The sequence below is a fragment of the Ruditapes philippinarum genome, unplaced genomic scaffold (genome assembly GCF_026571515.1).
Source record: "Ruditapes philippinarum isolate M1 unplaced genomic scaffold, ASM2657151v2 ctg9965_1_1_1_1, whole genome shotgun sequence".
In the NCBI taxonomy this organism is placed as follows: domain Eukaryota; kingdom Metazoa; phylum Mollusca; class Bivalvia; order Venerida; family Veneridae; genus Ruditapes; species Ruditapes philippinarum.
Window position 1 is genome coordinate 97,469 of NW_026863420.1, and position 16,929 is coordinate 114,397.

General features: G+C 31.6%; 2 protein-coding genes across 3 annotated transcripts; one reads left to right on the forward strand and one right to left on the reverse strand.

The window, feature by feature from the left end:
• Positions 1 to 2,539: 2,539 nt before the first annotated feature.
• LOC132722086 (placenta-specific gene 8 protein-like) lies at positions 2,540 to 9,066 on the reverse strand. Its single transcript, XM_060706516.1, has 4 exons — positions 8,704 to 9,066; positions 6,148 to 6,348; positions 3,703 to 3,839; positions 2,540 to 2,772 (listed from the first exon to the last, which is right to left on the reverse strand). Exons 1-4 carry the CDS (start codon positions 8,807 to 8,809, stop codon positions 2,680 to 2,682), a joined length of 537 nt encoding a protein of 178 aa, XP_060562499.1. The 5' UTR covers positions 8,810 to 9,066; the 3' UTR covers positions 2,540 to 2,679.
• A 2,355-nt stretch (positions 9,067 to 11,421) lies between these two features.
• LOC132722087 (uncharacterized) lies at positions 11,422 to 16,631 on the forward strand. 2 transcript variants are annotated; one of them, XM_060706518.1, is made up of 6 exons: positions 11,422 to 11,575; positions 12,455 to 12,628; positions 13,903 to 14,013; positions 14,712 to 14,859; positions 15,402 to 15,491; positions 15,783 to 16,631. In XM_060706518.1, the coding sequence occupies exons 1-6, from the start codon at positions 11,504 to 11,506 to the stop codon at positions 15,785 to 15,787; spliced, it is 600 nt and encodes a 199-aa protein (XP_060562501.1). In that variant the 5' UTR covers positions 11,422 to 11,503; the 3' UTR covers positions 15,788 to 16,631. The 2 variants fall into 2 exon arrangements, with proteins under 2 accessions (XP_060562501.1, XP_060562500.1); XM_060706517.1 differs by having other exon boundaries at positions 15,402 to 16,631.
• Positions 16,632 to 16,929: the final 298 nt, after the last annotated feature.

The following is a 16,929-nucleotide window of genomic DNA, read 5'->3' on the forward strand; positions in this document are numbered from 1 at the left end:
TTTTTCTACATGCCATTTTTGATAGTATAATATTAATAAAGTCTTAATAACAGTATATTTTGTTTTCTTTAAAAAACTGGCACTTAAAGAAATGCTTTTTCCCAGGCGACTTTAATACTATTGGTGTTTATTGCATCATTATACATTTGATATAGCAGGTCAGTTATAGTTTGTTTCAGAAAAAAAATCGCAAAACAGTCGACGGAGTATAGCACATAAATTCCATTTAAAGAATGTTCATAGATATCATTTTTAATGTGTAACAAGTAACTGTTGTTAAAAATGACGCAAGTAGCTTATTATTTTTGCCGATTGATGCACTGATTAAGTAGCGCATGTAGTCTTACTAATTGTACTACGCGTTTAGTTAGTGTGATATTTTTCTTATTGGCAACATCTCCTACATTCTGACCCAGAACCAAAAAAAATATTAGAATATAACTGAGTAAGTCTAGAACGGAATGGTAGAGTAAATCAAGTTTTGTTGACTTTATGCGATGACCACAAGTATTAATAGTATTCGACAAGAAATGAAATATTATTTCTATAGTCATGGCTGAACGGCGATTCCAATCATTTTTGGAAATGCTAATATTTGTGTACACGTGTTGACATGTATAGGCGGCATAATAAAGGGCGTATTCGTGTGGGTGTATTCGTGTTTTGATTTTTTAACATGGAGAAAACAGACACTTTAGTAATATGGTCCAACTGTGAAAAAAGGTATATTTAAACATGATCCATAGATAAATATTTTAGGCACTCAATCTGGTATTCATTATTAGGAAATGTGAAAGTTTTACATGAATTGAGTGGCATGAAGATAGTATGAATCAGTCAACAGTTATTTGCTTTTGTTGACAATAAGGAAGTAAATCCGCATAAAAAAGTGCCTGTGTTTAATGCCAGAAATAAATGAATAATTGAATAAAAGAGATAGAAATGGGACATTTTCTGACAGAATTCATTTCAAATAGTTGTTAAACGCCAGTTCTGATTCAGATTTTATGTCAGTAAGTATTGTTTGTGTTTTTTTTCTACATGACAGGATTCACATGGTTCCGGCCGATTACTGAAAACTGTCAGACTGACGTATTTGCACTGAAATGTTGTGAAAAAATGCCGCATGACATCTTGTTTGCTAAAGCTGCTATTATTTATCTTAGATGATAATGTAAGCACAATTGACTTTGATTTGATTAGAGAGTTATTAAAAAAGCAACCGGGTTTAATGTTTATAGAACATACAGGTATTATAGTGAAATTAATTCTGGTCTGAGGCCAGTACTAGAAAAACTAAAACAAAAATCAAGCATATCGAGGGGGTAACTTATGCCGAACGTTGCGGTAAATGGCGGATGTCACTCCTTTTCTTCTTTCAATATACCGTAAATTTGACTGATTTTTAAATTAGCAGATTATATTAATTTTTTATTATGTAATTAAAGACCCCCACTCGCATAATATGAAAAGATACTAAAAGGTCGGACAAACAATGTGAAAAGCCGGTTAGGATTCGGATTTATGCGCCGCATTATGCGGTCCTGTTCCAGAGTTCCTATGGTGTCATGTGTAAGACAAAATATCAATTGAATTGTTTCAAACATGAGATGTGTAATTTATATGTATGACAAAAACACGAAGTACCCGTACATTAAAAAAGATTTTATTTTTTAAAATTTAATGCTGGGAGTTGAACCAGCACCAGAATAGCTCGCAACGACTGCACTACAGAGTATCTTGCAAAGAATATGATCAATAAGTATTATTATACTATCCATACACGCATGACTTACATTTTCGAAGTGTACTGATCCATGTTATATTTACAACAGTTCCGAAATAATGAACTATGCTTAAAAGAGTTTAAGCAACTGTCCCACATAAAACGAGCCTAAAAACATCAACATTTTTTTACAGTCATTGGATATGCATAGAAGTATTTGAAGTTTCCATGATGCAACTATCACATAAAGGTTGTAGTGTTTTACTTGACACATGTAAAAATCCCTTTTATCACACCCGTTAACTTGTAGATATATAAATGTCAGTTTTAATGCAACGCACCAAGATAATATCTTCTTTTTTGTTTCTTTTTATAGACATAATTTTCTATGAGATACGGTGCAGCAATCGATTGCAGAAGGGGGGAGGGGGTGGGCTCACAAATCGCAAAATTGTTCTACTCGCAACCAACTGGTCTTTTGCAACCAATCAATGAATGCTTTTATAATTTAAGTCAATATTTGTTTTAAAAAATGATTGTTATTATCACAAGGGCAAATAACACTTTTGTCTTGTTTCAGTATTATATAATTCAACATATATTTATAGGTTTCTTGTTCCAGAACATTATCTTTTGCACCAGCGTTAAATATTAGTATACTTTGCCCTAGATACAGTAAACAAATGCATAACCATGTTTTCAGCTGTCTTTGTAATTAAAAGTAAAAGCGTATTAAAATGACATAGTTTTAAAAACATACGAATACCGTCTATTAGAACAATTTAAAACGCTATTCTAGTTGATTTTTTTATTTCACAATTATTCCATTCATTACAATTTAAATATTAATACAAAAGACATACATGTTCACATAAAATTATGAAATATTTTACAACGCTATAAGCGGCTTAAATTATTAAAACGTTATAATTCACATTATTTTATATATTTGTTTAAAGTCCCACGTCGTCCAACTCCCTAGACATCTGACATATTACACAGGGTTCACAGAACAAAGTTGAGAGAAAATCTTCAACAATGGAACCCTGAAAAGATATTGATTTAAACATATTTATTTAAGCTAGATTGTGAAACAAGATCTTGCAACTTATATTAATCACTTTAAAGTCCGCTTCCTGGAACCAACCAGGACTGGTGGAAAATGGTTTTGACTCGGTTTGGGTTCGAACCAATAATCCTTGTTTGAGAGACAATCACTTTAACCACCAGGCTACCGCTCCCCTTTAAAGGATATTGAATATAAAGATATGTGTTACATATTCGATGCATGCGCCGCTATGTTTTAAAAAAACGGTGAAGGAGTGAGATATACCAATAATTTTCAGCTTTCGATAACTCAATTTTTATAAAATTATGTGTGGCAAGTGTTTGCATTTTATAAAGATCCAATATTATACAGAGATGGTTAAAATCTGTATGTAACGTGAAATAGAGCTTATATTTATAGAGCTTATATTTTGGATAGTATTAGAAATTAGAAAGTTAGAAATTTAATGCAACGGGCCTCTGTAGTTTGATTTCTACAATACAAAGTCAAATGTTTTTAAACATGCACTATTCAGTGACTTCAACAACGGACACAAAGTTTGGCAAATAGACAATTTTTGGATGTAAGAATGAGTAAATTTAATAAGTAATTATTTTATGATAGACGCCATCAAAGTTAAAAACAATTATGTGTTTTATTTTAAATCTGGTAACTTGCTACATGTACTGTACACAATATCGAAATGTTACGCATTTAAATATAGTTAGGTATGTTTTAAAGGTTTATCATATAGACAGTATTCCTTTTAAATCAAACCATTAGAAATAGCAGATGTTGGAAAATCATGCTCTCTGACATAGAAATACTGTCGTAAATGTAATGTAAAGGCACGCCTACTGCGCTAACCAAAAAATGACCGTCTGATGAAAAAGGTATGAAATGAATCAAAAGTTATACAAAGTCTAACCTTAATTCCAAATAACGTTCTAACTTTCACCCTCAATGCAAATGTTGCACAAGGTAGGAATCCCATAAATGGCGTCTCCCCTAGTCGTATTGCTGCCATATATTTATGATAACACCAGCAACAGTACAAACTGCATTCTGAAATATTAAATGTAATTGTAGGAGTAATCTATGGTAGCTAATTTGTGCCATTCGTGTTTTCGCTCCGCGACCCCGCCAAGCGACAAGTCAAGAATTGACGAATTTAAATGGCGGAGGCGCGGAGCGAAAAGTCGCTAATTAGCGGGGGCGCGGTGCGAAGTTTTAGAAATAAAAGTTATAAAAAACAATTATCAAATTTGAATAAATGCATAAGGGGTGATCTACATTCATTCCAAGCCGTCTTGTTATCATTTTACCTGTAAGATGACTACTGTGACATAGCGACTGGCTTGGTCGAAAATATGTCCTAAATATTAAAACATCGACTTTTTATTCCCCTACTTTGAAGGGGGGATTTAAATTTTTTAATTGTCGTGCGCCTGTGTCTGCATACGTGCGTCTGTCCGTCCCGGAATCTATAGTGTTGCCCCATAAATGATTTAGGCAGGATCAAGAAATTTTACATGAACGATGGTCATCATTATCTTATTGTCCTCCTGGGGTTTTGCTTGTCGATTCGGGCAGTCATGCCATAGTTATTGCCCTTGACTCAAATCAGAAATTGTCAACTTGTGTCGCATGTAGCTTCAACAGTTTTTGAAGTAGGGGCATGGTCATGAAACTTAAAATGAATATAGTTGATCCCTGAGGTATAGCTCACACACATGTGACGTATATGTTTGTATTTTCTTTTCTAAGGCGCATTTTGGTAAGTGAGAAATGCGTTTTGGTAAGCAGAGAACAACTCAATTCAACCGAATGTTCCATTTTTTGCTGGAAGGTGTGCCATGTTCGACCGAATATGTCACACGTGTGACAAATTCGAACCGAGTGTCACACGTGTGACATATACGGTCCGTGACATATAAGGCCCACATAAAGCAATCTGGTATTTATTTATATCTAAGTGTAAATGTTTTTAGATTCATTACTATTATATATGACAGTAAAATTCATTTCGTAATTAGTTTAAACATATTTTATTCATCAATTTTTACAAGCATGTAACATTTTTACATCACAATATATATGGATTGGAAAACAAGCATAACACTTATATTAATTCCTTTCCTTTCGTAATTAAAAACAAGTTTTAGTTTACTTTATGACAATGAAAGTGCGGTTTTAAGAATATTTGGAATAATGATGAAATATGACTTATTTCGCTTGAAAAGATAAAATTAATTGAAAAGATATAAAAAAAATGAAACAGTTTTTTATAATACTAAATGAAGCAATTTGAGTTCAAACTCAATCACCAGGAAAATAAAAGAGACCTACGCCAATTGTTGCTATTAAGGAATAGCATAAAACACATTTTATAGATAGGATAAATTGTTTTATTACCCCTCACTTTTTCGTAATGTTAATTTCCCATAGACCTCTGGGAGTTATTCTTACTGTTAATGCAAGTGTACCACGTGACCAAGAATTTTGTACTGTTTCATAGGTAACATTACTATTAAGTAGTATAAAATCTGGTCACGTGGTCTAATTTTCTAAATAAGATTAAATAAAAGGGCTGCCATTTTTTTCTCGATTCATTCTTATTTTTCGACGTTAACCTCAATAGTAACATCACCATCTTCTCTGGAGTTACTATGGCACTAATAAAATTTAGTTGTATGCACCCTGGAGTGCTTTTCGCATATAAGATATCTTTTTGTTGAATAGTCAAAAATTAAACATCCGTTTTCAACGGACGTAAGTAATTGCATGTAAATAATTATGTGTCAAACTGGAACATGCAGACGATTTAAGCATGCAACAAAGGATTATTTAACAATTTTAATCAGTGACACGTCACAGTTATGGTGGACATACATAGGATGTCATCATTATTTTGTCAAAAACCATGTGAAGAATATTCTGGAAACAGAAGGATCAGATTTCACAGATCATAACCGTATAAATGGGTTAGTGTTTGGTTTTCTAAATAAAACACAGCTTATTGTATGTTTATGACTAGTAGATATCATCACTCGCATAAAGAATAAAAGAAAAAGAGAACTTCTCAAGAAGTACTGTACACTTAAAACTTAAAGAGTAAGGACAGTTTAGTTAGTGTTACTCTTGTTTTATTTTTGTTATAGTTAGATTTATTTGACAATTTCAGATCATTACAGTATTTTGTTCGGGGTAATAAAATAAATAACACATGGGATTGTGAGTAACAGTAAAAATATCATCCCTCGCAAAATACTGTTACCCTCGGCTACGCCTCGGATAACAGTATTTTCCTCGGGATGATATTTTTATTGTTCCCCACAAACCCATGTGTTATTTATATAATATGTTAACATACTTGTTGAATTACCCTCCTCACAAGAACACAGTTTTGTTTTCCAGTCTCTTTCACTTAGTGTGTCATCAAAAGACGCCGGTGTTACCATTCGACCTTGAGCTTTACTGTTTGACCTTTCAGTCTTAGGTTGAGCTGTCACAGGGGTTTCATCACTGGCTGTAAAAGAACCACCTGTCATCACAACTGTTTCGTCATTTTGAGCTGAAACGATCATTAGCGGCATATTGATAGTTTTACCTGATCGACCCCCTCAAGCCTCTTTAAACCATTTTCATTTTAAAGGGACTCCCCTGAGTTTATTTTAACATACTGACACTTGAAATATTTTCCCGATGTTTAAAAACTATTTGATGTGAGTCCGAACCAATAACTTGTGTGAAAATTTGTAGATCATTCCTTTCCTCCGTTTTTCCAGAATAATAATTTTTAATTTGAAAGAGGACCAAAAAATTAAAAACGCGCTACAATACTTTTCACTCATTTGGCATAGGAATTGTACTTACTACTATAGTATTGAATTTTAAGTTTATACTGTGTATATTTCTTTATTATCCTTCACAGACTTTTTATCCTTTGTAAGTGAATCACTTGATCTATGAAGACAAATACAAATTGAATGTATATTCTAGGCTTTTTGACGTCAGTGGAGCTCTTTTGAGTTTGCTGTGTATTCAATACATTACCTTTTAATGAAACCTTTTTTTCTCGGTGTTATCATTTATTGTTGGACACATGTGTTTAACAGTTTTTCATTCATTTATTTTAAAGCTGGATAGTGAAGGTCTCCCGGCCCCTTTTCGTTTTAGCTCCGTAGTTTAGTATTAATATCATTTTTTAAGGAATTTCATCTTTATTATCATCAAAGTATGCTATGAAGTACGAGCATCGTCAATGCAAACTTGTAATCGAATTATTGTAAGCTTTTGCAGGTTTACTTGCTCTTAATAATATACTATTAATTACAACGCTACGTCAAATGTGTTATATTCAGGTAGCATTAAATAAATAAACCTCAAGTTTTATACTTCTTCCAAAACATCTGTTACGTAATCAGTATCAAAATAATCAGTCTGATTCAGAAAACACCTTTTTATCGTTAAACATAAACTATAGATGTTATCTATATGAGTATATACAGTGTCTGACTTAACCGTTAATTGTGTTCCGAAATGACGTAAGAAGACAGTTATATTTATATTAAAATGTAATAGAATTTGTATTTTCAAAGTCACTTCTACACGAAAACTATAAAACATAGTTCGTTTCCAGCCAAGATTTTATCTTTTGCTGAGTCACACATATGTTGTTTATATCTTACATCACTGGCAGTATAAACTAAAAACACAGAGAACTTCACCAGCCTTTAGGCTTATCAGTAAATCTTCATTGAACAAACTAAATTGTTTCCGATTCAAATCATTAATCGAGTAAACAAAAAGTGGGTAACTTGATTATTAATTTAAGGAACATGTTCTTCAATTTATAATCATGTAACCAGTACAACCAGACGAAGAAATAATACAGTCAGACATGTCTTCTAAGACTCATGTTGAATATGACTCCATCTCAAAATGTTTCAAATGTACTTGAGTTTACTTAATGGTTTAGGAAAAAACTGGTTTTGACATGTTGAACTGTAGAGAAAATGAGATGATAAACTTAATATAGTAAGGAAAACACCAATGTTCAGAGCTTTTTACTGTATTTCGTTTGATTTCAGTATCTTATGATCTACTATATTTTTTTGTAAAACAGATAACCGATGAAGACATATTTGTAAAATAATGTAATGCCTTTAAAAAAAACTACAATGTATGCATAAAGGCTACTTGTTTTTATAATAATGATGTTTGAGAAAAAAAGTATTTTATTTCAATTTGACGTGTACAAAATGACGCAAAAACGCATTCTGCTGAAATAAAAACGAGTGTTAAAATACATCTTAGAGTACTGAAATATGTGATATATGAATACAGAGGTGCTGGGACGGTTCACTGGTCTGTAATGAGGCATTACAAATCATTCACTTAACCGGCGGCAAAAAGCAGCACGTGTTTCGGCGATAACAATTAAATGAAAGCTTTCTCTCACTGTGATATTTCTGAGAATTAATGAATGAAAATGTAAAGTAGGATATTGAATGACAAGCGTTGGTGGTAAAACGGCCCTAACATCAACAGGAATATTTTCATCATAGAGAGGGAAATAACACGCGCGTCTGCTAAACAAATTAATGCAGGTAAAACACCATTGATGTTTTACAAGGGGAAGTATTCAGACAAGTGTATTAGGATACATTTTCATGTATAAAAATGAATTTGTGTACACATTTTAATAAACGTCTGAGATAAAAAGGCTACTCGTTGTTTTCTTTCGACGATTAATTACTGTTCCTGTACATGTGGATCTTTCTTGTTAAAACCTACAATTTCTTTATGTTTTTCTTCCACTTTAAAGGTAGAAATACTTTACATGCAAATTATTGGTTTATGTCTAGAGGAATTGTTACCATTTGAAACATAAATTTTATCATAAAGCATAAATTGACAAAATTACCTGCCATGATCTTGTCTTGGAAAAGTTGTAAAATCCTCAATGGAATGGTGCAGAGAGACAAGGTTATCGCCGAGTATGATTTAAAGAAATGCAAAAAGTCCGACATACAAATTCCTGTCTTATCCTTCAGTTCGCATCGTATTTTATATACTCTTAAATATAAACACTACGTCTAATCTATCATTAACTATACGATATTAATTTATGATATGTGTAAAAGAAAAGAGATGAAAAGATACATCGCGTTTTGTCCTATAATCCAGTGCAAGTGTACACAAAAGAGAAAGAGAAAAAAGAAATTTCTATCCGCACATTTCGCACGTGTTAAGAATGGGAGAGTTATACGGGAGTTATACGCTGGTAGTAAACGCTTACAGGTAATCATATCGTATCAGACGCTCGCAGAACATTCCAGGCAAAGAGCCTTTGAACTAATCATTTTATATATGTTGTATTTTATCTCGTACGAGCGTTCTTACAAAATTTCGGCTGCGCAAGCCGAACGCAATCGTCATATTTGAATTTCACGGGAATTACTACATATAATATGCAAATTTTGCCCAGAAAGTACAAGCCATTGTAAAGACAATATTACACGAAACGCTCATGATTAAGCTGTTTACATTTATTAAAGTATGATTTATTGCTTATTCTTACATTGAATAATAAAATAACTATATTTTTCATTTGTTTTAGCTCAATTCACAATCATGTAGTTAATTTTTAAACCAGGAGAGACTAAAAGTTTTGTGTTTTCGAGTTAAAACTTTTTTCGAGAAAAACTTTCATAAAATCACAAATTCTAAAGTAGAACTGACAGATACAAGTATATATCAGACAAAGTAATATACATCGATTTACTCTATTTGTATTCTACGTCAGAACATTACGTAATAAATAGATATCTTACAAGTTAAATATCTTTACTTTAAACAGTAATATAATTTATATAATACCGTAATGGGAGAATCAGTAGCGGTTGGTACGTTTGTGCGTTGAGACCATAAATTAATCTATTTTATCACGCTTAATTTCTAGAATAGACATCTTTCAATCTTGATAAAATCATTCATCACTTTTCTGCAAAATGGAAATTACTTAAAGAGAAGCAAACAGCAGTGCAGACCAGACTAGTGTTCCTGTTTGCTTGTGTGTGTGTGTTTTTTGTTGTTGTTGTTGTGTTGTTGTTGTTTTGCACTGGTCACATAGGAAGAATGAGTGTCCGTCAGCAAGCATGCTAAAACTTTAATAAATAAGTATTTTTGTAAAGTATACACTATGAATCTCAATATGAAGGTGGTAGAAAAAGGTACGAGTGTATGTATATTTGATAAACCATGTTTAAACATTTAGCCAATAATGAAATTTCCTGAATTGCAAAGTCGTTTAAACTGCTTTTTTAAGTTTAATGACATATAGAAAAATACTTCTAGCAGTTTGATCATTCTGAAATTGGGTGCCAACAATTTGCATTTATTAGTTAATGTATTCACTATGATAACATAAAAAAGAGTTACATATTTTAGAACAGGGAAACTTAAATTCACCGTATTACAACAAAGCATATTGTTTAGAAGAAATAGTCATAAAGTGGATAAAGTTAAAAATTATCACACCATATTGAACATTATTGTATCTAAAGGAACGCATAACAAATCTAACAATTGCATGCATCGTAACCAATATTTGTTTTTGTTGATAATAACTCTGCAGCGAAATATTTATTTTTATCTAGTTTCAAGTGCAGGCGTCAAATTATTTGTAATCTATAATGTTTCTTATTTCGTATTTCTCAATGTCCGCACGATTTTGATATAATTGTAGCTTGTTTCAAATGCATATATATTTCAAAATTCACTGACCAGGGATTGAGATTCTTTCTATTACTTCAAGCCAAGCCACTTTGTTAAGTTTTAAAGGGGGACACAGACAAAGTTTTCATTTCTTCGTTTAGAATCAATATTCTGTAAATGTCCTCAATATAAATACACTAGGCAGTCACATGAACAAACTTTTCTCATTATAAAGTATTAATAAATGATGGTTTTCCACGCGGGTCAGGTTAGAGCGTTAAGATTTCACAATAGTTGTCACAGTGAACTTTGGAATCTCAAATGAATTTCAATCAATAACATACAATATCCACAATATATGTAATTGCAACTTCGAGGGTTTGTTCAAGCCACACAACTTGTTTTAAAACTACTTGGTGATTCTGTCAGCTTCTAAATTTCGTTCAACATATATAGATATATATTTCCGCTACAAATTTAAAGTTTATAGAATAAATACAAAAATTCATGCTTGGTTTTTAAGAAAATTCATTTTAATGTGATTTGAGTTCATAAGATCATTTTAATATCTGTGTCTTTATCTTGCCTTAGTATCCCTTAAACATGGTAATTTTAATATGTCACACATAACATAACCCAGGCACATTATTTTTTATCACATATCAGCCTCATCTCCGCTGTGGTCAGGTCTGGTACAACTTTTTGGACAAAATTAGTCACGTGTGATCCGCAGGCAATTTTCTGTTAATGTCCAGTTTAAGTGTTAATTGTAAAATTGTTAAAGATAAAATCAGATGTTTCTTTAATGCGTCCGTTATCTGGATCTGCATCAAATAATATATTTCACACTAACCTGACCACCACGATGTCCTCGGGGCTTTGAATGAATATACCTGAAACAATCCGAATATATTTAGTCAGAAGTTGACTGCATTACATCTAAATAAGGTCCACGACTCACTGTTGTTTTAAAGAAGGAAAGAAAAGCAACAATTTTAAAATTCAGCATGGATTTTGAATTATTACGATCGTTTATCTTCATCGGATTAATAATTAATGAATGCATTTTAGCGTCTAAGGTAAGTTTATACTTTCTTGATATATCATACATTGTATATATGAAAATCTGATTAAAATATTTCATATTCCTGGTCAACGGGATCAGAAGACAGGCATTGTTTATGGTAAATACTTAAAGATATTCTATGCTTCAATTTGATTCAATTGTTACATTTTTCTTTGTAAAAATAAAATAAACATGTTTTGATGTCACACAAAAGTCAATAAGTTATGTTTAAATTTATACACACTATTGGTGGCCATAATATGACTATATAGTATCATTAAAAACTGGCAGTTTTGTGGGGAGTTTGTTAAGAAAAGACCAACTTTACTTCTCCTGTAATACGGAAAGAAGTCACATACATGAAGTTTATGTATATTTTTATTGACATCAACTATTTAGTAAGAATTCAATATATTTCAATGACTTTGTGATTGAAAAACTTTACTCAAGGATGAGCAAAGTATATCAGCAGCGCTTATATTTTTAAATAAACACTAGCATTTCTATATCCGTGAAAACCAATTAATGTCCTTTTCTGCTATAATGCATTGATAGCTATAGTATAATGCACCGATATATGGCTCAAAGCTTAAAGAAAACATTTAAAAAAATATTCCATACTTTTTGTCACTTTTAGCAAAGCACTGATGGAATGATTATATTTTATCGAAGCTATTAAGTAATAAAGAATAAATGGAACATACAAATTTTACTTTAGACAAAAACAGAATCAGAAAGAATACATAGTTTGAAGAAGAGAAATTTGTGTACAAAAAGGCTACCTCAATATTGAATATTACAAATATTATTTGTATTGCATATATTGTATAAAGATTACTTACGTTATTTTTCCAGTAAAGCTGTGTGCATTAAGATGTCATATATTATTCAGGTTTATGAGTGGCAGAATAATTGGGGTTCAGGCTTGTCGACTAAGGAGTTTGCCCAGATTCACGAACTTGACAAAACTATTACTCACTATGCAACAGATGAAAGCGCCTCGGCAAAAAGTTCCCCGGCTGTCAGCCTTTATGATCTTAACACGAGAGAAGATGATTTTAAAAAGGTACGTAGCATTAGGGAAAATATTTTCATTGGTTTCTGTCTTTGATTTTCTTGGATTTTAAGTATCACTGACACTGTAAAGATCAAATGAAGACTTTCAAGTTTTACTTCTGAACTCAGGCCTCACTTTTCCTACCGTGCATTATTTTAGGCGTGTGGGAAAAAGGTCATACCAGGTAGAATGTTATATATGTCAGTTGGTAACGTCATTATATGTAGCATGAATTAGTTGACGAAAATATAATTACATGTATACCACTACTTAAAGTCATACCTAAAATGATTCCCCGATTCCTAAAACATTTAGAGTCAACAAGCAACCTGCCCAAGCATGAACATATAGAAAATATTTAATCATGTGGCTGTCACCATAGACATATTAGAGTTTAGATCATTTAAGACACCGCCGTTTATGGTACTGTTCCCCATAACCTGATCATTTAATACAGTGTAATTAATAGCGATGAAAATCACAGGAAGTGAGGATGAATACATTTGGGAACGCGGGGGTTGAAGGGTAATAGAAGAGAATAGAAGAACAAACTTACAGAAATGGTGAAATATATTTACAATTTAAACAAAGGAACCACTACACAAAACATTTACACGTTTACATGACAGTCATTAGAAATTGTTTCTTGTCGTTTCTCCAGTTCTTTTACAAAATAAAAAAAATGCAAATAATTATTCATAGAGAATGTTTCGATAACAAAAATGTATGTTTAAATACCGGTATTACATTCAACAGCGTATTATTCTGTACACTTCTTAATATATTTATTCTTAGTTAAACGGTACAGTTAGACAAGTTTCGACGTAGGTAACTTTAAGCAATGCACTCAAAATTTAATCTCTCACATCTCTCAACTTGAGTACTTAAATGACAGGAAATTAGACGTCATAATTCGGCCGTTCGGTTTGCTCAAGAGGTAGAGAGTTGTCCAGGCTGTGAATCGAGCGACCAGGGTTCGATTGCCGGACGGTGCATGACACTTTATTTGTGATTGGTCATGAAATCCGTTCTAAGTATGCAGTTCCTTGCGAAAGTGAAGGCAACTAGTAGTGGTAAACTGATTGACAGCCTGCCCAGGAATGAGCCGGTGGCTAAACTGTGTTTGGTAAACTCAGAGTGGTTTACTGCCAACACACACCACCACAACAACGTCTTAATTCATCACCATTTACAGTACATGTTGTGTTATTTTTAACACAAAAATATGGATAGTGTTTTTTGTTGCATTTAACAGTTTATTACATTTCTGTTCTATATTTCAGGGAATAGTTGCTATTAGACCACTTGTGGCAAAAGGCAGTCAAGTCTGTTTCATTTCACAAGTTGTAAAATACTGGCCTGGAACCGAAAAAGCTGTAACTAACCGGCATGGGGTATGATATTTTGTGCTTATATTTTTCAATTTAAGTTTAAAAAGTAAATTAGTTATATAGTAAACACTAAACTATTATTCATTTTAAGTTTGATAGGTAAATTGTAAAAAAATATTTTATAATGTCCTAAACATAAGGTAATGAAGATGAGTTTTAATCGATCATAGGTGTCCTGAAAAGACACCTGTTTTAATTGGTTTGAAAAGGTTTCGGGCAGTTTTAAGAATCAAAGTATTAAAATATAAGAATCTTACACCGGCTTGCGGTACAGACTGGAAAATCTAGCACGAGGGTAAATGTTTCCCGAGAGATAGATATTTCCATCTGATACAACAGCCGGTGTTTGATTCTTTTTCTTGCATATTATATATTAATTAGACTTTAAAACTAATATTTCAATTTAGGACTTTTTCTAATAGTAGTGTATGAATTTAAAACTTCAGTCATAATAATTACAAAATTGAACTTCGCCATGTTTAGTCTTAAGATTACTTTTTATATTAAAAGAAAATTCTTACAATGTTCCATTCTATTATTTCTAACTTGTGCGCGAGGGATTATATCAAAATATATTCGATGTCATAAATTCAAAAGGACAATTCACTTGTTTCTTTATTTTTAAAAGTAATTATTTTTTAAATGTTATTTTCCCGTTTACCGCTATATTTAGGTATATCTTCACTTTCCTTCGTTTACAGACCATAGTAAATGCACCGAAATCAATAAATTACTACAAAGTAATGAAGGTATTCCCATCAAACCTTGACCCTCTTTCTATACAAAGTATAGCTGACTTCTGTAACGTAGATTCGGACCATATATTCTACATGGATCCCATTGAAAATGGTAAGACCTAGCTTGAAGATGAGTATAATAGATAAAAGACTTTTAAATGCTGATAAGGTGTCAATCAGCCATATGTCGGGTGAATATTTTGCAGGATATATAATGCCACTAACTAACTAATTCCTTCAAGAATTATAATTGTGCTATAATCGATATCTAAATATACCGTTATGTATAAAAACATAATAAATTTTAGATCATTCGGGCACTTCGTTTTTCGGAATAATCATTCAAATTGTAAACAAACAAAAAATGAAAAACATTTAAACGCTTTTCACTCAGTCGGGCTAAGAAAGGCATATAAATACAATTTTCAATTTATTTCAAAGTATATTCCTTAACCATCTTTGCATATATTTTTGTTTAAAGTGCCCTAGCTCAATTATGTAAGAGATTCAAATGTTATGTTTTAGGCTTTAAAACCTCGATGAAGTCCCTTTAAACCCTTTGTTTAGTAGGGAATATTGTGAAGCGTGTTTGAAATTGTGTATTTACCTTACGTCCAAGCACATTGGTGTAACACGTTACATATTTATTTTCAGTGAAAGGTTACAAACAGAAGTTGAAGATCCATGGACTCTTTGGACGCTTGGTTGTTGGTATTCCGGATAAACACATTGATACAGTATTTGGTAATTGAATGATCAAATGAAAATATACACATTATATAGATTGATATTTCAGACGTAATTTTTCATACGAATATTGTTTTAAACGAATTAATTCTAAAACGAGCTAATGCCAATAAAATATTGTTATATTTAAAAGGTGAAATTGTTTCGTTCTTATTAATCATCTGGAAATTAGGTATATATGATTATTTTTTTTTATACTTAGAGTTATTTATATATAACACATTCAAATTTCAGGATGTTCAGACTGCTAAGAGTGAAATCTAATGTTTAGAATTTTTGGAATTTCAGGATGAAGATTGAAAACGAAGTAGTCTTGCGAGAGTTCTTTGTGCATAATCAAACTTAACTACTAATTTTTATTTCATTTCTTTCCTAGGTGTTCTTCGTCAAAATGCCTTGGATTTTTTAAGACAATTTCACTGTAAGTGAAGGTTGCAGAGTAAAATGTTGCATTAATTCTAATGTATTTTATTTTCAGCAGTTATTTAATGAATCAACATATAAATGTCATACTGAAGTGAGGATAGCCTCATATAATAATTATTTGTGTTATTGCATGTTTTACATATGTGTTTAAGCACACCACTGAATAGCTTTTTCACTTATTATTTTTTTTTTATAATGCGTATGTTTGTTGAAGCTTATTATTACATTTGGCACACTGTTTTCGGACGTCAAATGCTATGTTAGAATAATTCTATTTCAAATCACTGATTTTTTAGGTTTGATTGTTAAAATTGTATTGTTATTGTATAGTTTTGATATTGTATACCAGATATATGTTAACGTGTATAATTATTCATATTGCACTGTTAAAAATTTATATTGCATACATTGCTCAGCGTTACAGTTTGATATTACACGGTTTAAAGACTTATAGCACGACGCTTATTGACTATTCAATATTGATGTTATATTGTTTATTGAACGGTGTTTTCTTAGAACTAAAATTATTTTCTATATAATTATCTATTATCTATATGTTTAAATACCAGCGTGTCCTGCTTTTTTGTAATTTTCTTTGATCACCATTTCCTTTATTTTCTGTTACATGTATATTGTATGGTCACATAACCGACGCCTTTTTGTTTTTGTTGATTTAGAAATTTGTTTGATTTCTTTTTAAATATTTAAGTTTATATTATATATTGTTGCTGTTTAAAGCAAAACGCATTTGATTTATTGAGGAATTAGTAAAGAAAATGAACGAAAAGTTATTTGTCTTCTTCTTTATTTGACTCCATGCATAGACGTTTAGTACATAACATGTATAACAATATTGCATTAATGTCGAATACATATTTATTAAACTTCGCCGTCTTCTGCTTTAAAGGAATACATTGTCGATTTAGTTGACTATGTCTTTTAAAATAAAGTCAGTATGTTCTAAAGATATTCTATCCTTTAGAATTACTTATTACTAATTTAAAGCGGG

Coding starts and splice junctions, on each gene's coding strand:
- LOC132722086 (XM_060706516.1), bottom strand. CDS start 8,809: ATGTCGGACTTTTTGCATTTCTTTAAATCATACTCGGCGATAACCTTG. Junction 6,349..8,703: donor CCAAGACAAGATCATGGCAG/GTAATTTTGTCA, acceptor TGATCGTTTCAG/CTCAAAATGACGAAACAGTT. Junction 3,840..6,147: donor TGAGGAGGGTAATTCAACAA/GTATGTTAACAT, acceptor TTAATATTTCAG/AATGCAGTTTGTACTGTTGC.
- LOC132722087 (XM_060706517.1), top strand. CDS start 11,504: ATGGATTTTGAATTATTACGATCGTTTATCTTCATCGGATTAATAATT. Junction 12,629..13,902: donor GAGAAGATGATTTTAAAAAG/GTACGTAGCATT, acceptor TCTATATTTCAG/GGAATAGTTGCTATTAGACC. Junction 14,014..14,711: donor CTGTAACTAACCGGCATGGG/GTATGATATTTT, acceptor CTTCGTTTACAG/ACCATAGTAAATGCACCGAA.